At 44.8% G+C, this 15,670-nt stretch overlaps 2 protein-coding genes across 10 annotated transcripts in view; both read right to left on the bottom strand.

Moving 5' to 3' along the window:
* Window positions 1-15,670, bottom strand: part of LOC119433320 (calcyphosin-like protein) — a 152,476-nt gene that overhangs the window by 82,206 nt on the left and 54,600 nt on the right. For 3 of the 9 annotated variants that reach the window (XR_007464430.1, XR_007464431.1, XR_007464427.1), the window contains exon 6: window positions 5,931-6,945. The exons of 1 other annotated variant lie outside the window; for it this stretch is intronic. The gene's annotated coding sequence lies outside the window, so the exon portion shown is untranslated. Of the gene's footprint in view, window positions 1-5,082; window positions 6,946-15,670 lie in introns of all 9 variants that reach the window. 5 more of the 9 variants (XR_007464429.1, XR_007464423.1, XR_007464426.1 and 2 more) reach the window with 3 other exon arrangements.
* Window positions 1-15,670, bottom strand: part of LOC119433324 (calcyphosin-like protein) — a 96,854-nt gene that overhangs the window by 57,853 nt on the left and 23,331 nt on the right. Inside the window, exons 2-5 of the mRNA XM_037700477.2 lie at window positions 11,452-11,572; window positions 9,804-9,981; window positions 8,865-9,071; window positions 6,356-7,856 (exon numbers count right to left, since the gene is read on the bottom strand). Coding sequence (XP_037556405.1) covers window positions 7,755-7,856; window positions 8,865-9,071; window positions 9,804-9,981; window positions 11,452-11,528 — 564 coding nt within the window. The 5' untranslated portion in view covers window positions 11,529-11,572 and the 3' untranslated portion in view covers window positions 6,356-7,754. The remainder of the gene's footprint in view (window positions 1-6,355; window positions 7,857-8,864; window positions 9,072-9,803; window positions 9,982-11,451; window positions 11,573-15,670) is intronic.

Here is a 15,670-nt window from a genome sequence, read left to right on the forward strand (position 1 = left end):
ACCAACGATGCCGCTTCAGGCGTTTACCGTGCACCAATCTGCTGTCATGCAATATGTCAGCACCTGCTTTCTGAAACTGTGTAGCCACCGATCTTACAAGATGTAAATATAGGCAAATACAATTTTAGCCTGCCAACCGGGACCCTCTCTTGAACGCAACCAACATCCCAACCATACAAGGCGCATGAGTGCACAAGAAAATAACGGCTTCTGTTGTGTGCAGCAGCATCGGGTCCATGCACACGTGCACAAATACATAACTGAGTACCCTGCTTTGTTTTCATTTAACTTTCGCAGAAATATTGTATGTCTTTACACCAAGTTATTCAATAACACACTTGGCTACGTTAACTGCGCTGTCCATACGGACTTTTTGTTAACTAGCAACAAAAACTGTACACGCACCTGCGATTTTTTCCGACGGAGAGGTGTGCGCGAGACATGCTAAGCATATTAATGAACGATGCGGACCAACAAATGCTATCTTGTTTCGAAATTAAGCGAAAACTGAAGCAAACGAAAACGCAGGTTGCGAATACCTGTCTCCGCTTGTTGCAGCGGTTTTAATTCGTAGTGGCTTCAATTTCACTTTTCGTCATGCCGTGACGGAAGTACAATGGTAGTAATATGCAGCTGCACACGGACAATGGATGTCGTTAAATAATAAGAATAGTAATAACAAATAGCGGCCTAGGTCGCGGCAAGCTTGTGCAGGAGGCAGTGACTGCTTACCTCTGGTATGACGCATATAGGAACAGTCGTGCGAAAAGTGTAGATGCTCGACTTTCTAGAGGTTCCCAAAATACTTGTAACGTAGACATTAATGTATTTAGGAGGAATGCATTGTGTAAACAACACAAAAAAAGAATTGAGCCGGAGCTAATACAACTTCAAAAGTCGGACAGGATGCCGCCATTACACTTTCTTTTTCTGCAGGAAGTAGGTGACGCTTCAAGCAGCAGGAAAACGAAACCGAAACTATTTTTGCATCACTAAAGCGCGCACAAATTTGCTCAGAAACGCCGCTCATGTCCACGACTGTGAGAACTCACGCGAACTTCCCGAAAGTGTATATTCAGCTGCGTTATGAGTAATTAAATTCATCTAACCGCACGGCGTAATGTAAAAGCCGTCGAAGCCAGTCCCTGCATCGTCAATTTCAAGCATTAACGTATCCCTTGCGACTATCAAGTTTTGTGCTACCGTTACGACGAAATGACTCACTAAATCGTACCATGTTCGAAAAGTTAAAACGACTTCGCGCGAATGCTGCGCTGTGTTGCAGTCACTCCAGTGAGCTCCGCTAGGGACGAACAGAGCAAAACCGGCAACTCGACAACTCCTCAGTAGTACCTAGACACAAAAGTCCCTATGTGCCTAGAAACCTTGAAACAAACGTCCCTATGTGCATTTTTATTTTATTTATTTATTTTTTTTGCGCATGCGCAATATAGAGAGCAGGGCAGTGCCTCCTTTATTTTTAGAGGAGTGGCTGGTTCAGGTCATCGACCTACCATACTTATTGGCTCACCCCAAGGAGGTTAAAAAAAAAAAAAAAAATTCTGGAGTGGCGGCGCCCGCTATTGTTTACCTGGCAGCAGGGGTGAAGCCAGCGCTTGGCCTGACTTCACCTCTGAAAAACTGCCGCGCAAGGCTGCAGTTCGCGCACACCATAAGTGCTTTTGTTGTGCGAATGTAAACGCTCGGGTAATTTTAAAATATAACCTAGGTCGTTGTTTCTAGCTAAAACATTATATTTGGCTGAGTGTCAATATCAAGAACTCCCCTAAAAATGTGCCACGGCATTTAGGTTTCCTCCTAACACCAGTGAAACAAAGGCATATATTCAATATAGGATCTTTACAGCGAAATTAGCCATCTCAAACACGGAGGCGAAAAGAAGGCGTTACCTATATTTCACTATTCCTTGATCTCTTTTCGTGCCCTGAGTACGATGGCGGCGGCCTGGCTTCCCTTTCGAAGCGGCATTGCCACTCCAGAATTTTTTTTTTTTTAACCTCCTTGGCTCACCCTCGCAAGCTTTCCCTCGCATCTGCAGCACATATAGCGCGCGGCCGCGATGTTATTGCAACACGGGACATCACGGCGACGCCTACGCCGACGGAAATTCGCCTGGAGTGTCCATATAATTGCTATCACAATATAATATGGCTTAAGGCGCACACCAAATGAATGCTTAATTCGAGGCACTCAGAATGGGCACATATACTTCACCTTCAATGCTCTGTCAGCAAGATTTTATGACTTTTGTTTTGCATCAAGTGCAAAGCATGTATGTTTTAATATGGCAATCATTTTAAAGCAAAGCATTCTTCGCAAAACAAAAATCCTGGCTGGCAGGAAAACGGATAGATACAAACGTATATACATCAATAGTTTCCGGACAGTCTGTGAAGTACCCTAAAAATGCTAAAATAAAGTTTTCAATCTCTTAATACACTAAGCATCTTTGGGAACTTCACCAAGTTTATGGTATGCCTGTCTGCCTTTTCCTAACCTTTTTTCACCAACCTAGGTTACTGGGTAGTCCATGGTCTTTAAAGGGTAGAGCGTCGAGCTGCTGTGCTGACGCAACTCGGTTTGAAACTGACCGTCGGACCAACTTGGGGAATTGGGTATGGGACGCTTTTCAACAAACCCCTTTGGCACGAACTTGTGTCATAGGTACGTGCCACTCTTCTATCTCACAAAAATAAACTTTAACATTTCTCCAGCGATGGGCAGAATTGGACCCACATTTTGTATATTCAGACAATTTTGGCTAAATAATGTTACGGGAAGGAAGAAACGTACTGGCTTTACAGATGGGTTTTAATGGCTGCGCAGAGAAGCGAAAACCCAGAATCTTCTTTGTCGTCTCCCAGGGCACCAACCATGTCCTCTTCTTTCCACCTTACGCACTGTGACATTACCCCCGTCAGAAGAAGCACCTTACTGGTGCGACTCACTGGTTCCAGAAAGGAACGGTTTGAGGCGGCTGACGTGGACGACGTCAGATAGAGGTGAAGGCACGGTAGCATCCAGTGGAGACACTTCATATGTGACAGGCGTCACCTGACGGAGGATGCGATAAGGGCCGTAGTATCGCGAAAGGAGTTTCTCCGAAAGACCGACACGTCGGGATGGAGACCAAACTAGCACAAGAGCACCTGGTTCGTATTCGACATCGCGGTGGCGCTGATCGTAACGGCACTTCTGACGTGTCTGTGAAGCAGAGAGACGAAGACGGGCAATCTGGCTTGCCTGGGTCGCTGTGGTTATGACATCACGAGCGTACTCCGTCGGCGAGTCGAGTGTGGTCGAAAGAAGAGTCTCGAAAGGCAAGGTCGGTTCACGGCCATATAGAAGGTAAAAGGGTAAAAGGACAATATGTTTCACACGGGCTTCGCAGTGGTGCAGCAAAATGGTGCAGTGTAGTCCAGAGAAATTAGCGAGAACGCCCTGGCTGCATACACGCCTCACACATGACGTTTTGGCAGTGGCAATACCGTGTGTCGCGACATTGCTTCCATGCTGATTGCATTAACGACTAAATTCAGAATTTTTTGGAGATAAAGATTGGACATGCGGACTTCTCACAAACAAAAATGCCTCTATTTCTGCCTACCTGCAATGTAATCATCAAAGGATAGAAATACGTTACCCTCGTCTTTGGTTGGTTTCGATCATGAAGAAAACCACAATGAAGCACATGAATTAAAGAACATTCTCTGACTGACACCGCAAGTAATGCAGAGACAGACAGGCAGGTCATGAAGTTTCCCTACAGGAAGAGTTCAAATTTAATAAAATGGTTCTTGGAATGCAAGTACAGCCCAAAATAAATGCTTATTTCTGTACATTCAGCAGCCATATGGGGCATACAGCTCATCGTTTTTCGTTTTCTTGATTTATATTAATAATTTGCTTGAACTGGTAATTTTAAATATCGAGCTACATGCGAGCGATTGTGACATTTTGTGATTTTTGGGACGTGATCCTGATGTCGACAATAAACATTATAGACTTACTTTATATGCATATTCATTATGTTGAGGTTCAACTAATTCAACACTTGCACAGGCAATGACTGTAGCAGCTGAACTTACCATTTTGAAGACAGCGCAGTCATTCGCATGTCTCCAGATACATGTACGCTTCTCTCAGAAACGTGAACAAGCCTCCCTGGCAAGGAGTGACGAAACAGCAACAGTATTTCAGAAGCGTTCTTTATTTCGATCATAAAGGCAAAACAATCTTGAGAAAGACACGGAATGCCAAAAATAAATTAACAAGGCGGTACGCTACGTACGTGAAATGTGCGCTTACCACTTTCGCGTGTCTAAGCAAGGCTTTCAAAATGAGATGCATGCTACAGTCGAAGACAGCAGCATACGGAAATGACCACAACAAAAATGTGGTGGACGACGCACATCTACGAGAATAAGCAAAACAAAATGTCTTGAGACAGTAACAAAAGTAGTGAAACCGAGGGATGCTGCACACAAAAGTGGAATGGTGGAAAGTTGCGTACATACAACAGACATCACTGCCACCAACCAGAGCTTGTGCTTAAAAAACCCTTCACGAAATCGCTCGTACCAGCATCTTCATATGTCCTTAGTTCCAAAGTTACTCAAAACACTATATTAAAAAAACATCTCACACATTGCATGCTAAAACAAAGTTTTTAAAATTATATGCACTTCAAGTCAATTTTTTCAGATCAGATTGCTTAAGTTTTTCAAGATGAAAAAAAAAAAAATGCAGCGATTGACACCAGCGTCAATCAAACAGTGATGGGCGCCAGGATTCAGTATCCTAGCTGACGTATAATACACTTGCAACTGTAAATCACTAGACGGCAAGAGTAGGCAGGTTACATAACATTGAACATTTAGCCGTGCACCAAGACGGCGGTTCAAAACGGGACAATTGTGAGCCACTTATTGGCCCCAAACAAATCTTTTGATGCCGTACTGTTATTGGCTTCCTTTAAATACGTGAACCACATACAGTGTTGCCAATTTAGCAGATTTCCCACCAGATATAGAGGATCTTAACCTTGTTTAATGGCAAAACTACACTTTCAGTGGATAGCAGATTACTGAAAGCAAATTTCGAATCACATCCTTTTGACAAGTTGTTTGACATTTCACAGAAATATTCAACATGTTCGAGAAACTTTTAACTCTGGTTCAGCGCAAGTTTTGCAAGGGGGAAGAGAACAAAAGAGAACACTGCACACATGTGTCTGCCTTTTTCAAGTTGCAGAACAATAAGAAAACATTTAGTACCACTGCATCCTGTCTTCACTCGAACATCTTGTCCACGCATTCAAACTGCAACTCGCAGCAACAATAACAGCAAGAATATTGTGCGACTAGATACCAAAAGCGTAGTGCACTTTCACACAGTGTGAATGAGAAGCTCAAAGTGCTCTCAAAGGAACTGTATACCTCCGAAGAGATTACCAAAGGAAGTATAAAAATCCTAAAACGTTTTTCTTATTCCCCCACCTTCGTGATACCAATAACAGCTTGGCATGACAGTCAGTTTGTGCAAAGTCATGACTAAAATTGGCAAAGCAGTATCTATGTCAGAATTGTGGCTCGAACAAAAGTTAGAACCATGTTGCAGCTGGTCTGTGAGCTTAAATAGTTACCTTAAATGCCCCAACTTGCTATTCACACCATCTCAGCGTGACCTGAGCTACATAGCGTAAACGGCTTAAAGCAAGATTAAAATGCAGAAGTGGATTGTTACACAGGTAGTCGTACAAATAGTGCCTGACTGCACCTGAGGCAAGTCAATACGCTGTTTCACAATGACAGCAGTGCAACGAAGTGCTTCAGTGATCATTAATTCACTGAGCAGCGGTGAAGTTGCCTGAGTGGTAACTGTCACCAGCACAGCTAATCAAGCATCACCTTGCACATGGCACTGAATTGAAAGTGCAACTAGGAGACCTGTGTATCTTGATGCAGAACAAACCAAGTTTGCACTAGCAACTCTGATACAGACAGTGCTTGTAAGACTGTCTCCAACTAGTACGCATCAAGAACTGCAATCGGTCCAACAAAAAATGGTACAACTGCTGCTGACGTGATAACAAAGAACTTCTGCATTCCAATGTAACACTACTAGAACATTCTTTAAATACTGCATAACGCATGATATAGGTAGTCTTCAGTAAACGGAAAACTGGCAGCAAAAAGTTGGCGAGCAATGCTTGGTACTATGTCAGCACCCTGGAAACAGTGTACAGAATTTTCACAGATTTCACACTAGGAATGTTGCTGACGATGTTTTAATATCTCCACAAAAGGGGAAAGCACTTTGCCACGTAACACACCTTGGCAGTTCAACTTGTGTACTGTGAAAAAGTGTCACAGAAAACAACACGTAAAGATTCTTTTTGCACGAATATGTCAAATGTGGTTTATGTAACTCGCTTGATTAACAAGTGATGCCAATGACAACATGTGTTAGTCGTTTGAGTGCCAGATAGCAAACAAATTGTCACACAGTAATAAAACAACGCCGTTACCAAATCCTAGCTCTCTGCAATGCCTGAAATTTCAACACACACTATATCACATGTATCGCATTGGATGTGGTACATCAGAGCATGTGAAATAACATGCCAATCTATTACCAACAGTAATGATAAGTGTCAACTTGCTCTGAAACAACTACTTCGACACTCAAATCATATTTAACTTGAACAATTGATTGACATTACAAACACTTGAATGTCTTAATTTTCTAGAAAAAATAATCACTTTGGGCCCTGTGTTCTGTCATTCTAAGACTGGAACTTGGTTTACGAACGTTTAAAAACAGCCATGCAAATCCGCCAATGCATCGCAAATGTCAAAATGACTGGTAGTCTTCTTTCTAGACGTCCAACGACAACTTCATCTTCTTCACTGTATTTTCCACCTGATGATTGAGTTTTTGGTTGCACTGTACTCTTTTTTTTTTTTATGTTCTGCTGGAGGCAAACAACTAAGTGGAACAACTTTCAAAGAAACTAACTACTTCACAAAGCCTATAATTTACCAACGTATCCCTATTACAAGATGAGTCGATAACTGAAGGACTAGAGAAGCTTCTTTGGAAATTAGGCCTAGCAACACAGCTACTCTAATAATACTTCAGCTCACCTTAACAGATCGATGTGGGCATTTATGTGTGACTTCACCAAAATTTTAAAAGTAAGTCAGATGATAATAGCTGTGCACCAGGAGATCTGTCACCAGCATGAAAGAAAACAAAATAAAAAACACCAGCTTTTTCACTGATATGGTCATTAACATGAAGTAGTAGTGACGCAAGCATGTAAGCCCATTTGGTCAGTACAGCAACTTAAATGAGGGTTTACCCACTGCACGCATTAGGATATTCTTTCTTTTTCCATGTCACGCAGAAGACAAGCAAACAACCCTCCAAATGTGTAGTAAACTACAGATATAAGACATATAAAAGTTTGACAAAATTATTAATTAAGAGTTGGATGCAAACGATAAGATGCCCTGAATAATAAAAAAGCATGTCAATAAAAACAGCGACACATGAAGCTGGAAGAGAATTGTTAAGACGAGTTATATATTAGAGGATGTCTGCACGACGACGGTTTCAGCCGGGACGGGACAAAAAGCACGTGTGACGGCAGTGCATCATGTGACTACAGGCTACAAGGTTCGCGTGGCCAAACAAGGGTGGACTCGTTATCTTTTTTCTTGAGTTGCTCAGAACTTCCAGGCATTCTTCATCATGAGGTCGAAGTAGCTATCCGTGTCAACAGAGGCACTCACACCCGCATAGTAGTCGACGAATTCTTCAATTGTCACCTGCCAAGGTAAAATGTCGTGCGTGACTCAAAACGTGTTGGTGCTACTCCAGGTCACTGCATTGTCATTAGTGCACTACTGGCAAGTTGGCAGTGAAGTTCCAAACTACAACGGAAGCAAGCCAGGGCTTTCTAGTGCATATTCATCAAAGCGTACATACACTATATCTTGTTTTCTGGGTATAACCAGTCTAACAAGTACAAAACTGCAACGCAACACTGAAACAGCACGTAAGCCTAAAACAAAACATTTAACAAACGTTTATGAATGTGCCACCTTAGTTGGGTGCCCAAGTAGGACAGAGCAGCAGAAGTGTGTCATGTGGAGGATCGCTGCGTGAGCAATACTGCTGCAACACGTCACACACTGAAATTAATGACCTGTGCTGTCATCACAGGTTGTATCAATAAGTCAGGCAGGGCTGTTAAAGTTGGCGTCATTTTTCGAGAAAGCACAAGTGGACACATCTTGTCATTTCTTTCTTTCAGGTGCCTAAAAAAATTAGATAATTAAGTTTTGTGGCTTTACTTCCCAAAACCACAATCTGGTTATGAGGTGGGATTCCAGATTAATTTTGACCACCCAGTGTGCTTCAAAGTGCACCCATTGCACAGTACCCGAGTGTTTTTGCATTTTGCACCCATCAAAACGTGGCCACCATGACCTAGACGGAACCCGCCACCTTGAGATCAGTAGTCCAACGCTATAGCCACTGAGCTACCGTGACAGGTGTTTCAAGTCTCTTTCTCGTGTTTTACACTAAAGATAAATTCAACCATACTCCTTAGTTTCTGCATCTTTTCAAAAACATTATATGCTATTAAAACGTATGTTGTTCAACACAGTGCTAATTTGCGCCAATTGACACTTACTAGGGTAAAGAAAGACAAGACTTATTGACAGGACAAAATGTGAATGACATACACAGGCGTCCCGTCAGTAAACAGTGTTCTTTCTTTACTCGAGCATGGTGCCCAGGCTCAACTGCAAACTCATTTGTGTTCTCACCTTGCCGTCGGGGTTATTGGTACTGTCGAAGTTCTGCAGGAATAGCTGAAACGCGTCGTCCTCACTGAGTTCCCCACTCTGGAACTTGGGCTGCCGAGCGTTGTAATGACCCTTGAGGTCATTGACAGTGATGATTCCGTCTCCGGACTTGTCCATCTTGTGGAACGTCTCTTTGATGCAGTCCAGACGGGCCGCCGACATTGGAGGCTGCATGCGGCGAACACAGGCGAGAGCTTGCATGGCGTACTAAGGCAGTTGTGGGTCTAGACAGTCTCATCTTGTAATGGCCAGCCATACTTCACAAAGCAGTAGGGAACCGTCTGCTCACTTTTGCCTGTAATCCGCAAGTATACCTTGCAGTGGCTTAGCCATGAATTTACTTTTGGGGGAGGGGGGCTACTATGCCACCTGACTGGGGAGGTGGTGGCTAGGCAGGCGAGTGTTGTCGCACGTCGCTTTATTCCGCGTATCCTGATTAGAAAATGTGTTCCGTTGAAAAAACTTGTCTTCACTCAACCACAATATTTACAGATCTTGCCTCCGAATGTTTTATCTATCCCATGTAGACAACTATATGCATCAAACAGTGATGTTAGGAGAGTTATAAGTAAAGATGTATGGACGGGCGTGAGTTACCCATCGGAACAACAGGATGCTATCTTTGAAACTGAGTTGGGGGAAACGGTGGTTGGTAGCAACCTCTAGGGAAGCTATAGAAAGCTTCTGCAGTCCACTGAAGTTGACATTATGCACAACAACTTCTCAGAAGCACTAAACTTGCTCCAAAAAATAACCTAAATTTGTCCAGACAGCATATGCAACAAAGGGTTAATGGTCAATTCAATGGCTAATGGCAGTATTCGTCACTATATTCTCTAGGTGCTTTCTTTGCTTTGGTATCACAAGTTTATGTTAAGATTAAAGGTGTGATGCACTCACCCTGAGCGCAACGAGGAACTCGTTGAAAGAGATGCTGCCGCTGCCATCCGTGTCGAGCTCCTTGAACAGGGTGTCCACCTCATGGTCGCTCAGGTCCACCTTGAAGTCCTGCAGGCCCTTCTTGAACTCTCTCTTGTCAAGCTTCTTGTCCCCGGAGTGGTCCATGGCGCGGAACTGCCTGCACAGCACAAGCACACAAGCGCGCCCTGCGTTAAGGAAGTAAGCCAATCACAAGGGCGAGGATTCTTGAAAATATAGTAACTGACATGGTTTAAAAGGAACAGGGAAAAGAAAAAAAAGAGAAATATAGGCTATAACAATATTATCCCTATCCACTTTGAAGGCACTATGGGCCTCTTCAGCATAGGCGCAACACTTTCTTCATAGCTGTCCTACTCTCCTGAGCTGAATAAGTAGTACTACTACTGATTAAAAATCCCAGCTCTACATCTGTGCTTTGGGTTAGGGGGAACATCGCAGAAGGGGACTATGGACAGATTCTGACCATCTGGGCTTCCTTAATATGCACATCATAAATGTAAGCATAAAAGCATTCTTGCTTCCACATCCATTAGTATGTAGCTGGTGCAAGTGGGATACAAACCAATTAGCGCATATTCAGCACCGGAATGCGATAGCCTCTAAAATCAGGACTCTTGGGTACACTTTCAGTAAAACGCATGGTAGTGCACAATATATCAGTGGGCGAGAAGTAATAAGACTTGAGTTAAATCCTTATTTCACCTGCCTATCTCTACTGTGGATACCATTCGGGACACAACACATGCGTTGACCGAAATTCTACAAAAGTTGTAATTAAGTTCTGAAATGCATGATATGCTTACTTTGTTTGATGAACATTTTAAGAGGTGCAGCTATTGCTGTGACAGCTGAAGTAACCACTAACTTAAATGTAGTTACCAGATGGCTCAGGACTATGCCTTGAGTGTGGGGATGAAGCATTTTCAGCTGATAGACTCTGGCCACTGACTTAACAGCCGAGAACTCACGGGTTCAACATTGCAGGTCAACCGTTTCCTACTCATGGTGCTCATCGAAATATTATTATACGCATGTTTGAGCCATTCTTAAATGACATCTGTGCAACTTGCAGCAGCTACACTTTGTAGAGAGTAAACGGATGCCAGTATCACTTAACACGCTTCACCTCATTGCCAGTTTAAAAATGCCGGGAGCACTGCAGTGAGGGGCCCCCAAGTGCTGTGCTGCACTTGTTTACCTTCAGTAAAAAAGGCAAGTGCCTTGCACAAGCAATGAGGGGTTTCGAGGCACGAAGAGAAAGCGAAAACGACTGGCACGGAGTGCCACAAAGGCAGCTGTCAGTTGCGAAAAAATTTTTGAGGAAGCAATGTATTTTACAGTGCACCTTACTTCTCCAAAGTGTTACTTAGGTTTGATCCAGAAACATTTTCCAGCTTCCCTCTAATCCTGCAGGTCTCATTTAGCCCCACGCGAATGCCAGTGGAGTCGTGTAAAGTTGCGAGCTTGAGGAAGCAGCCACAGTAGGGCAGGGTTAATCCTTTATCAGAAGGGTGTGACAAGGTGTTGCCCAGTCACCGATTTCAGAGCTGATACAGATCATTAGGCATGCCGAGACAGCATGTCCAACAAGACAGCTTGGACTTACCGTGCAAACGCCTTGATGCCGTGCGCGCCCCGCTGGAGGCACTGGTGGCGAAGCTTCTCAATGGGAGTCAAGGACATGTCTAAGCCCGGTGGTGGTTTCTGCAGCAACGTTTGCAGGAAGTCTGCAGAGGTGTGTGAGAAAATGTTATGAATGCAGGTGAAACTGAGAAGATCTAGCCTTTGCACCACTGTCAGTACGGCCTGCTAACACTATATATGCAACTACGAATATATATTTTAGCTGGCAGCCATTTTTGCTTTCCTTCTTAGAGTTTAGGTACTGAGATCTGAGTGATGCCTAAATGCAGTCTGCCGCGTGTCAGCAGCACCATTCATAATGCAGCAAAGTGAGTGAATAAGCAGCTTGGCTATTAGCAATGAAAGACATCAGCAAATTGGAAGAAAATATGTTAGTTCCACGTATAAACTACTTTTATTGTGAAGGTACCTCGCATCACAATAGGAATGCTGATTTGAATCGTAGTTTGCAATAGGTTTAGAGCGAAGCAAACGACCACACACAAAAGCACACATGGGATGAGCGCTATTCATGTGTCTTTACATGGGTAGTGCTCATAGCGACTCGTAGCTACTGCTACAAAATGGCATAACAAAATGGCATAAAAATGGACAAGGACGTTCAAAACAAAGGCCCACACAAAGGAGAGACATGGGTGCCTAATGATTTGCACAGTTATAGGAATTTGCGTATCCCAGAAGCGGGGGTGTTTAATATTGTAAACGTTCGAGTAGCAAACAGAACATCATTCCGTTCGACCCAGTTTTAAAATCAAGCATGAAGTTCTGCAAATTGGGACTTGGTAATTGTGTATTGATATATGGGTTAAATTTGATCAAAAAGCAAATCTGAATTGAGGATTTCGAAATCGTGCATTGATGTGGGATTAAGCAAAAAGAAAATCTTAAGCAAAGAAGCATAAAGCGGAAAGAAACTGCTTTGTTTCTTGTGGAACGAAACCGAAAGCAAAGTGAAGCTGATATTGCTGCTTTCCAACATCGTCACCAAGAGAATACAGCAGACTTTGTTAAGAAATAGAAAACATGCGTTAGAATGAGTTCCTTGACAAGCAAAACGGTACCTTTGTTTAGCTTCCCTAGGATTCAGTGCACGTCTGGGAGTATTAATTTCAGATTAAAAATATGTTACAGGTTCCTTTATGCTTGTCTTGCAGGCAGTCTACTAAAGTATCGCTATCAGCAGTCACACAAGGTTACAAAGTTGTTTCATTGTTAAGTATAGTAGTGGCTCATTATGTCCAATGCTTTTATTCAGTTAGTTTCCCCATTGCTCATGCCAGATAAGCAACTCATTTGTGTGATTGTCACTACTCCAAAATTTGCTGTTGTAGAGCACTGCAAATTATAAATGAGAAGCCCACGGGAGTAGTAAAAAACAGCAGACAAGGAATGAAAAGAGTTGCCTAAAGTGCAGCAGGGTGTACAAAATGATTACACTGACTCAGTTGAAAAGTTTATCTATTGTGCCCTCATAGACACAAGCCGCTGGGAAAAGGTGTCCTGAAAAAAATTGGAGGACGCTTAAGCTTCGCCTTTACGAGTGGAATGCGATAGCGTTATCCGGCCCCGTTCGCATTGCATTTTTCTGAGTAGGCTTCACTGCAACACACAACATGGGAAAGCCAGCTCACAAAGACCAAGGTTATGCCAACGGCCGCTCGATGAAACGCACGAGGTGCGGCCTGCCACGTCGCGCGGCGAAGTATGGGCGGAGCTGTGAAGCGAAAGTTGACATTTGCCGCCGCTTTTTTAGGGGTGGCGCTACCGCTGCGGGACTGCTCTTCCGTCGGGAAGTCTCCGCGGGAGAGATTTCGCGTCTTGCTCGCACGCCTTTTGTTCGCACACATAGTGTCGAGGTCTTTGTCGTGTTGCATGTGTCACTATCCCGCGCAACTGTTGCCTGCCGCTGTGTGCTACTAACACAAGAAAAGAACAATTAATCCGGTACCCTGAGTTTCCGCGCGACGTAGAACGCCGTGAAGCATGGCTGAAATACATTTCGCTACAGGGACAAGTGGCAAAGGAAGCATTTGGGAGCCGATCGAGGGACACGTTTTTAATTGGTATGTTCGCTTCACTTCACCGACGGCCACACCGAGGAACTATGTAAGGTGTTTCTAAGCAAATTGTTACAGCCGCTATTGCCGAACTGGACCGGAGACCTGAATGCAACTGTGAGTGGTTAAAATTCGCCTACAAGCTCCGTCACGGAAGGTAGTACGATTTTAAAGCTGTTAAATGAGGCACTTTTCCGTGGCTTCACATCGTGTAAAAAAAAAAAAAAAAAAAACTGACAATTGGCACAGCCTCCCTCGATCTTTTTTTTTTTTGTAATACCCTCATAGTGAGGGCCTTTGGGGGGTATTTTGAATAAATAAACAAATAAATTACGGAACTATGCGCATGCCGGTTTCACGCGGGAGCCGGCCGCCGCGGCCACAAGCTTGGACATGTACACCGTGGTCATGTGACCGATGTGACGACGGTATCGCCACCTTGCGTAAGGTTTGATAAATGACGAATTCTCCCGCCAAAAACGGCGCCGTCGAAAACCGTGTACGCTAGGTAATTGAACAGATACGGCTAGTCTTATGAAAACGTTTTCAAGACGTATTCACCCCTCGTTTTTAAGCTGTCGTGCCTGCGACGTTTTTAAAGCGTCGATTTCGGTCAAAAATCTGTTTTAGACGTTGAATCCATTAATACGACGTTTTGAAGGCTTTGTGTGCTACCTGAGGATATACTTAACAGAGAAAAAATATATACCAAACAGAGAAGAAGGAAAAAAAAAAGAAAGTGATGATACGTCATCGAGGCGAGGCCCCGCCCCTGCACGGATTTGGTGTGAAAACAGTCGCACCCGTTAGACTTGCGCCTGGCGTGGCATCGCCGACGTGACGCGACGAAACGAACGCCGGCGCGCGCGTGCGTCGTGAACGTCGGAGTAACCTGTCGCAGCCGAGCTGACGTCAGCGCCCCGCCTAGAGCACTGCACGGGCCGATTTTTGCGGCCCGGGCCCGGGCCCGTTTTTACATTGGGCGGCCCGCCCGAGCCCGATCAAAACTTTTATGGCGAGACCCGGGCCCGGCCCGGGCCCGGAAATAATCTACGTTACCCGCCCGGCCCGGCCCGCCACCCCTTTACCTGAAGCCCGAGCCCGGCCTGAGCCCGGCCCGAGCCCGGCTCGAGCCCGGCTCGAAACCGGCCCGAACCCGGCCCGAGACCGAAAAATACATGTTTTTCAGAGTTGAGAAGCCCGAGAATAACTTACAGAAAGCCCGAGCCCGGCCCGGGCCCGGGTCAAAAAGCACACGCCGTGCCCGAGCCCGGCCCGAGCCCGTGAAAAAACTGCTCTACCCGGCCCGGCCCGGCCCACGGGCCGGGCCGGGCCCGGGCTTTCGGGTAAGCCCGAGCCCGTGCAGTGCTCTAGCCCCGCCCTCACCGCAAGGATGGATGGATGGATGAATGAGGCTGAACCCTTTAAATCGGGCGGTGGCATACGCCACCTAGCCATGACTATTAACATATTTTGTACTTTGTGGTGGGTGAAATTTCACCCCTGCCTTGATTTTATCCACCAATCAGATAACCTCTGTTTGGTTATTTCTACCCGCTTAAAGTCTATTTTGCCTTCACTGTCCCTAAACCCCAATGCTTTGAAAAAATCAGCCACGTTGCTTTGCACTGTAGGGTTAAGCCCTTTACAGAAAAGTATGAGGTGTTCGGCCGTTTCCTCTTCTTCTCCACACGCACAGCACAACGTGTCTATACCTTGGTACTTGACTCGGTACATCTTAGTCCGCAATACTTCCGTCCTGGCTTCAAACAACAAAGAGCTTCCCCTAGAATTATCGTAGATATTGTGACAGAGCGATGAAGAAGACGTTTTGAGAGCACTTGAAGAAGACGAAGCTCGGGACTTCGCGTGCTTACTATGATCTTGTCAGCCGCTGCCAGTCTTGTAAATACACTGTAAATACATTTCTTATTCCTTTTCCCCGTAACATTTTTGGTGGAGTTTGCGGGCTCAAGTTCAAGACGGATTTACGCAGCGGGCGCTCCTTGGCTGCATCTACCATGCCAGCTCAAGGCGAGGATGCTTCGGGCTCGTCGGCCCCCACGCCAACCGTCATTCTGGCACAACCGCGCGACCCCGGCACCTTTTCCGGCACTGACAACA

The sequence above is a fragment of the Dermacentor silvarum genome, chromosome 11 (genome assembly GCF_013339745.2).
Source record: "Dermacentor silvarum isolate Dsil-2018 chromosome 11, BIME_Dsil_1.4, whole genome shotgun sequence".
Lineage (NCBI taxonomy): Eukaryota > Metazoa > Arthropoda > Arachnida > Ixodida > Ixodidae > Dermacentor > Dermacentor silvarum.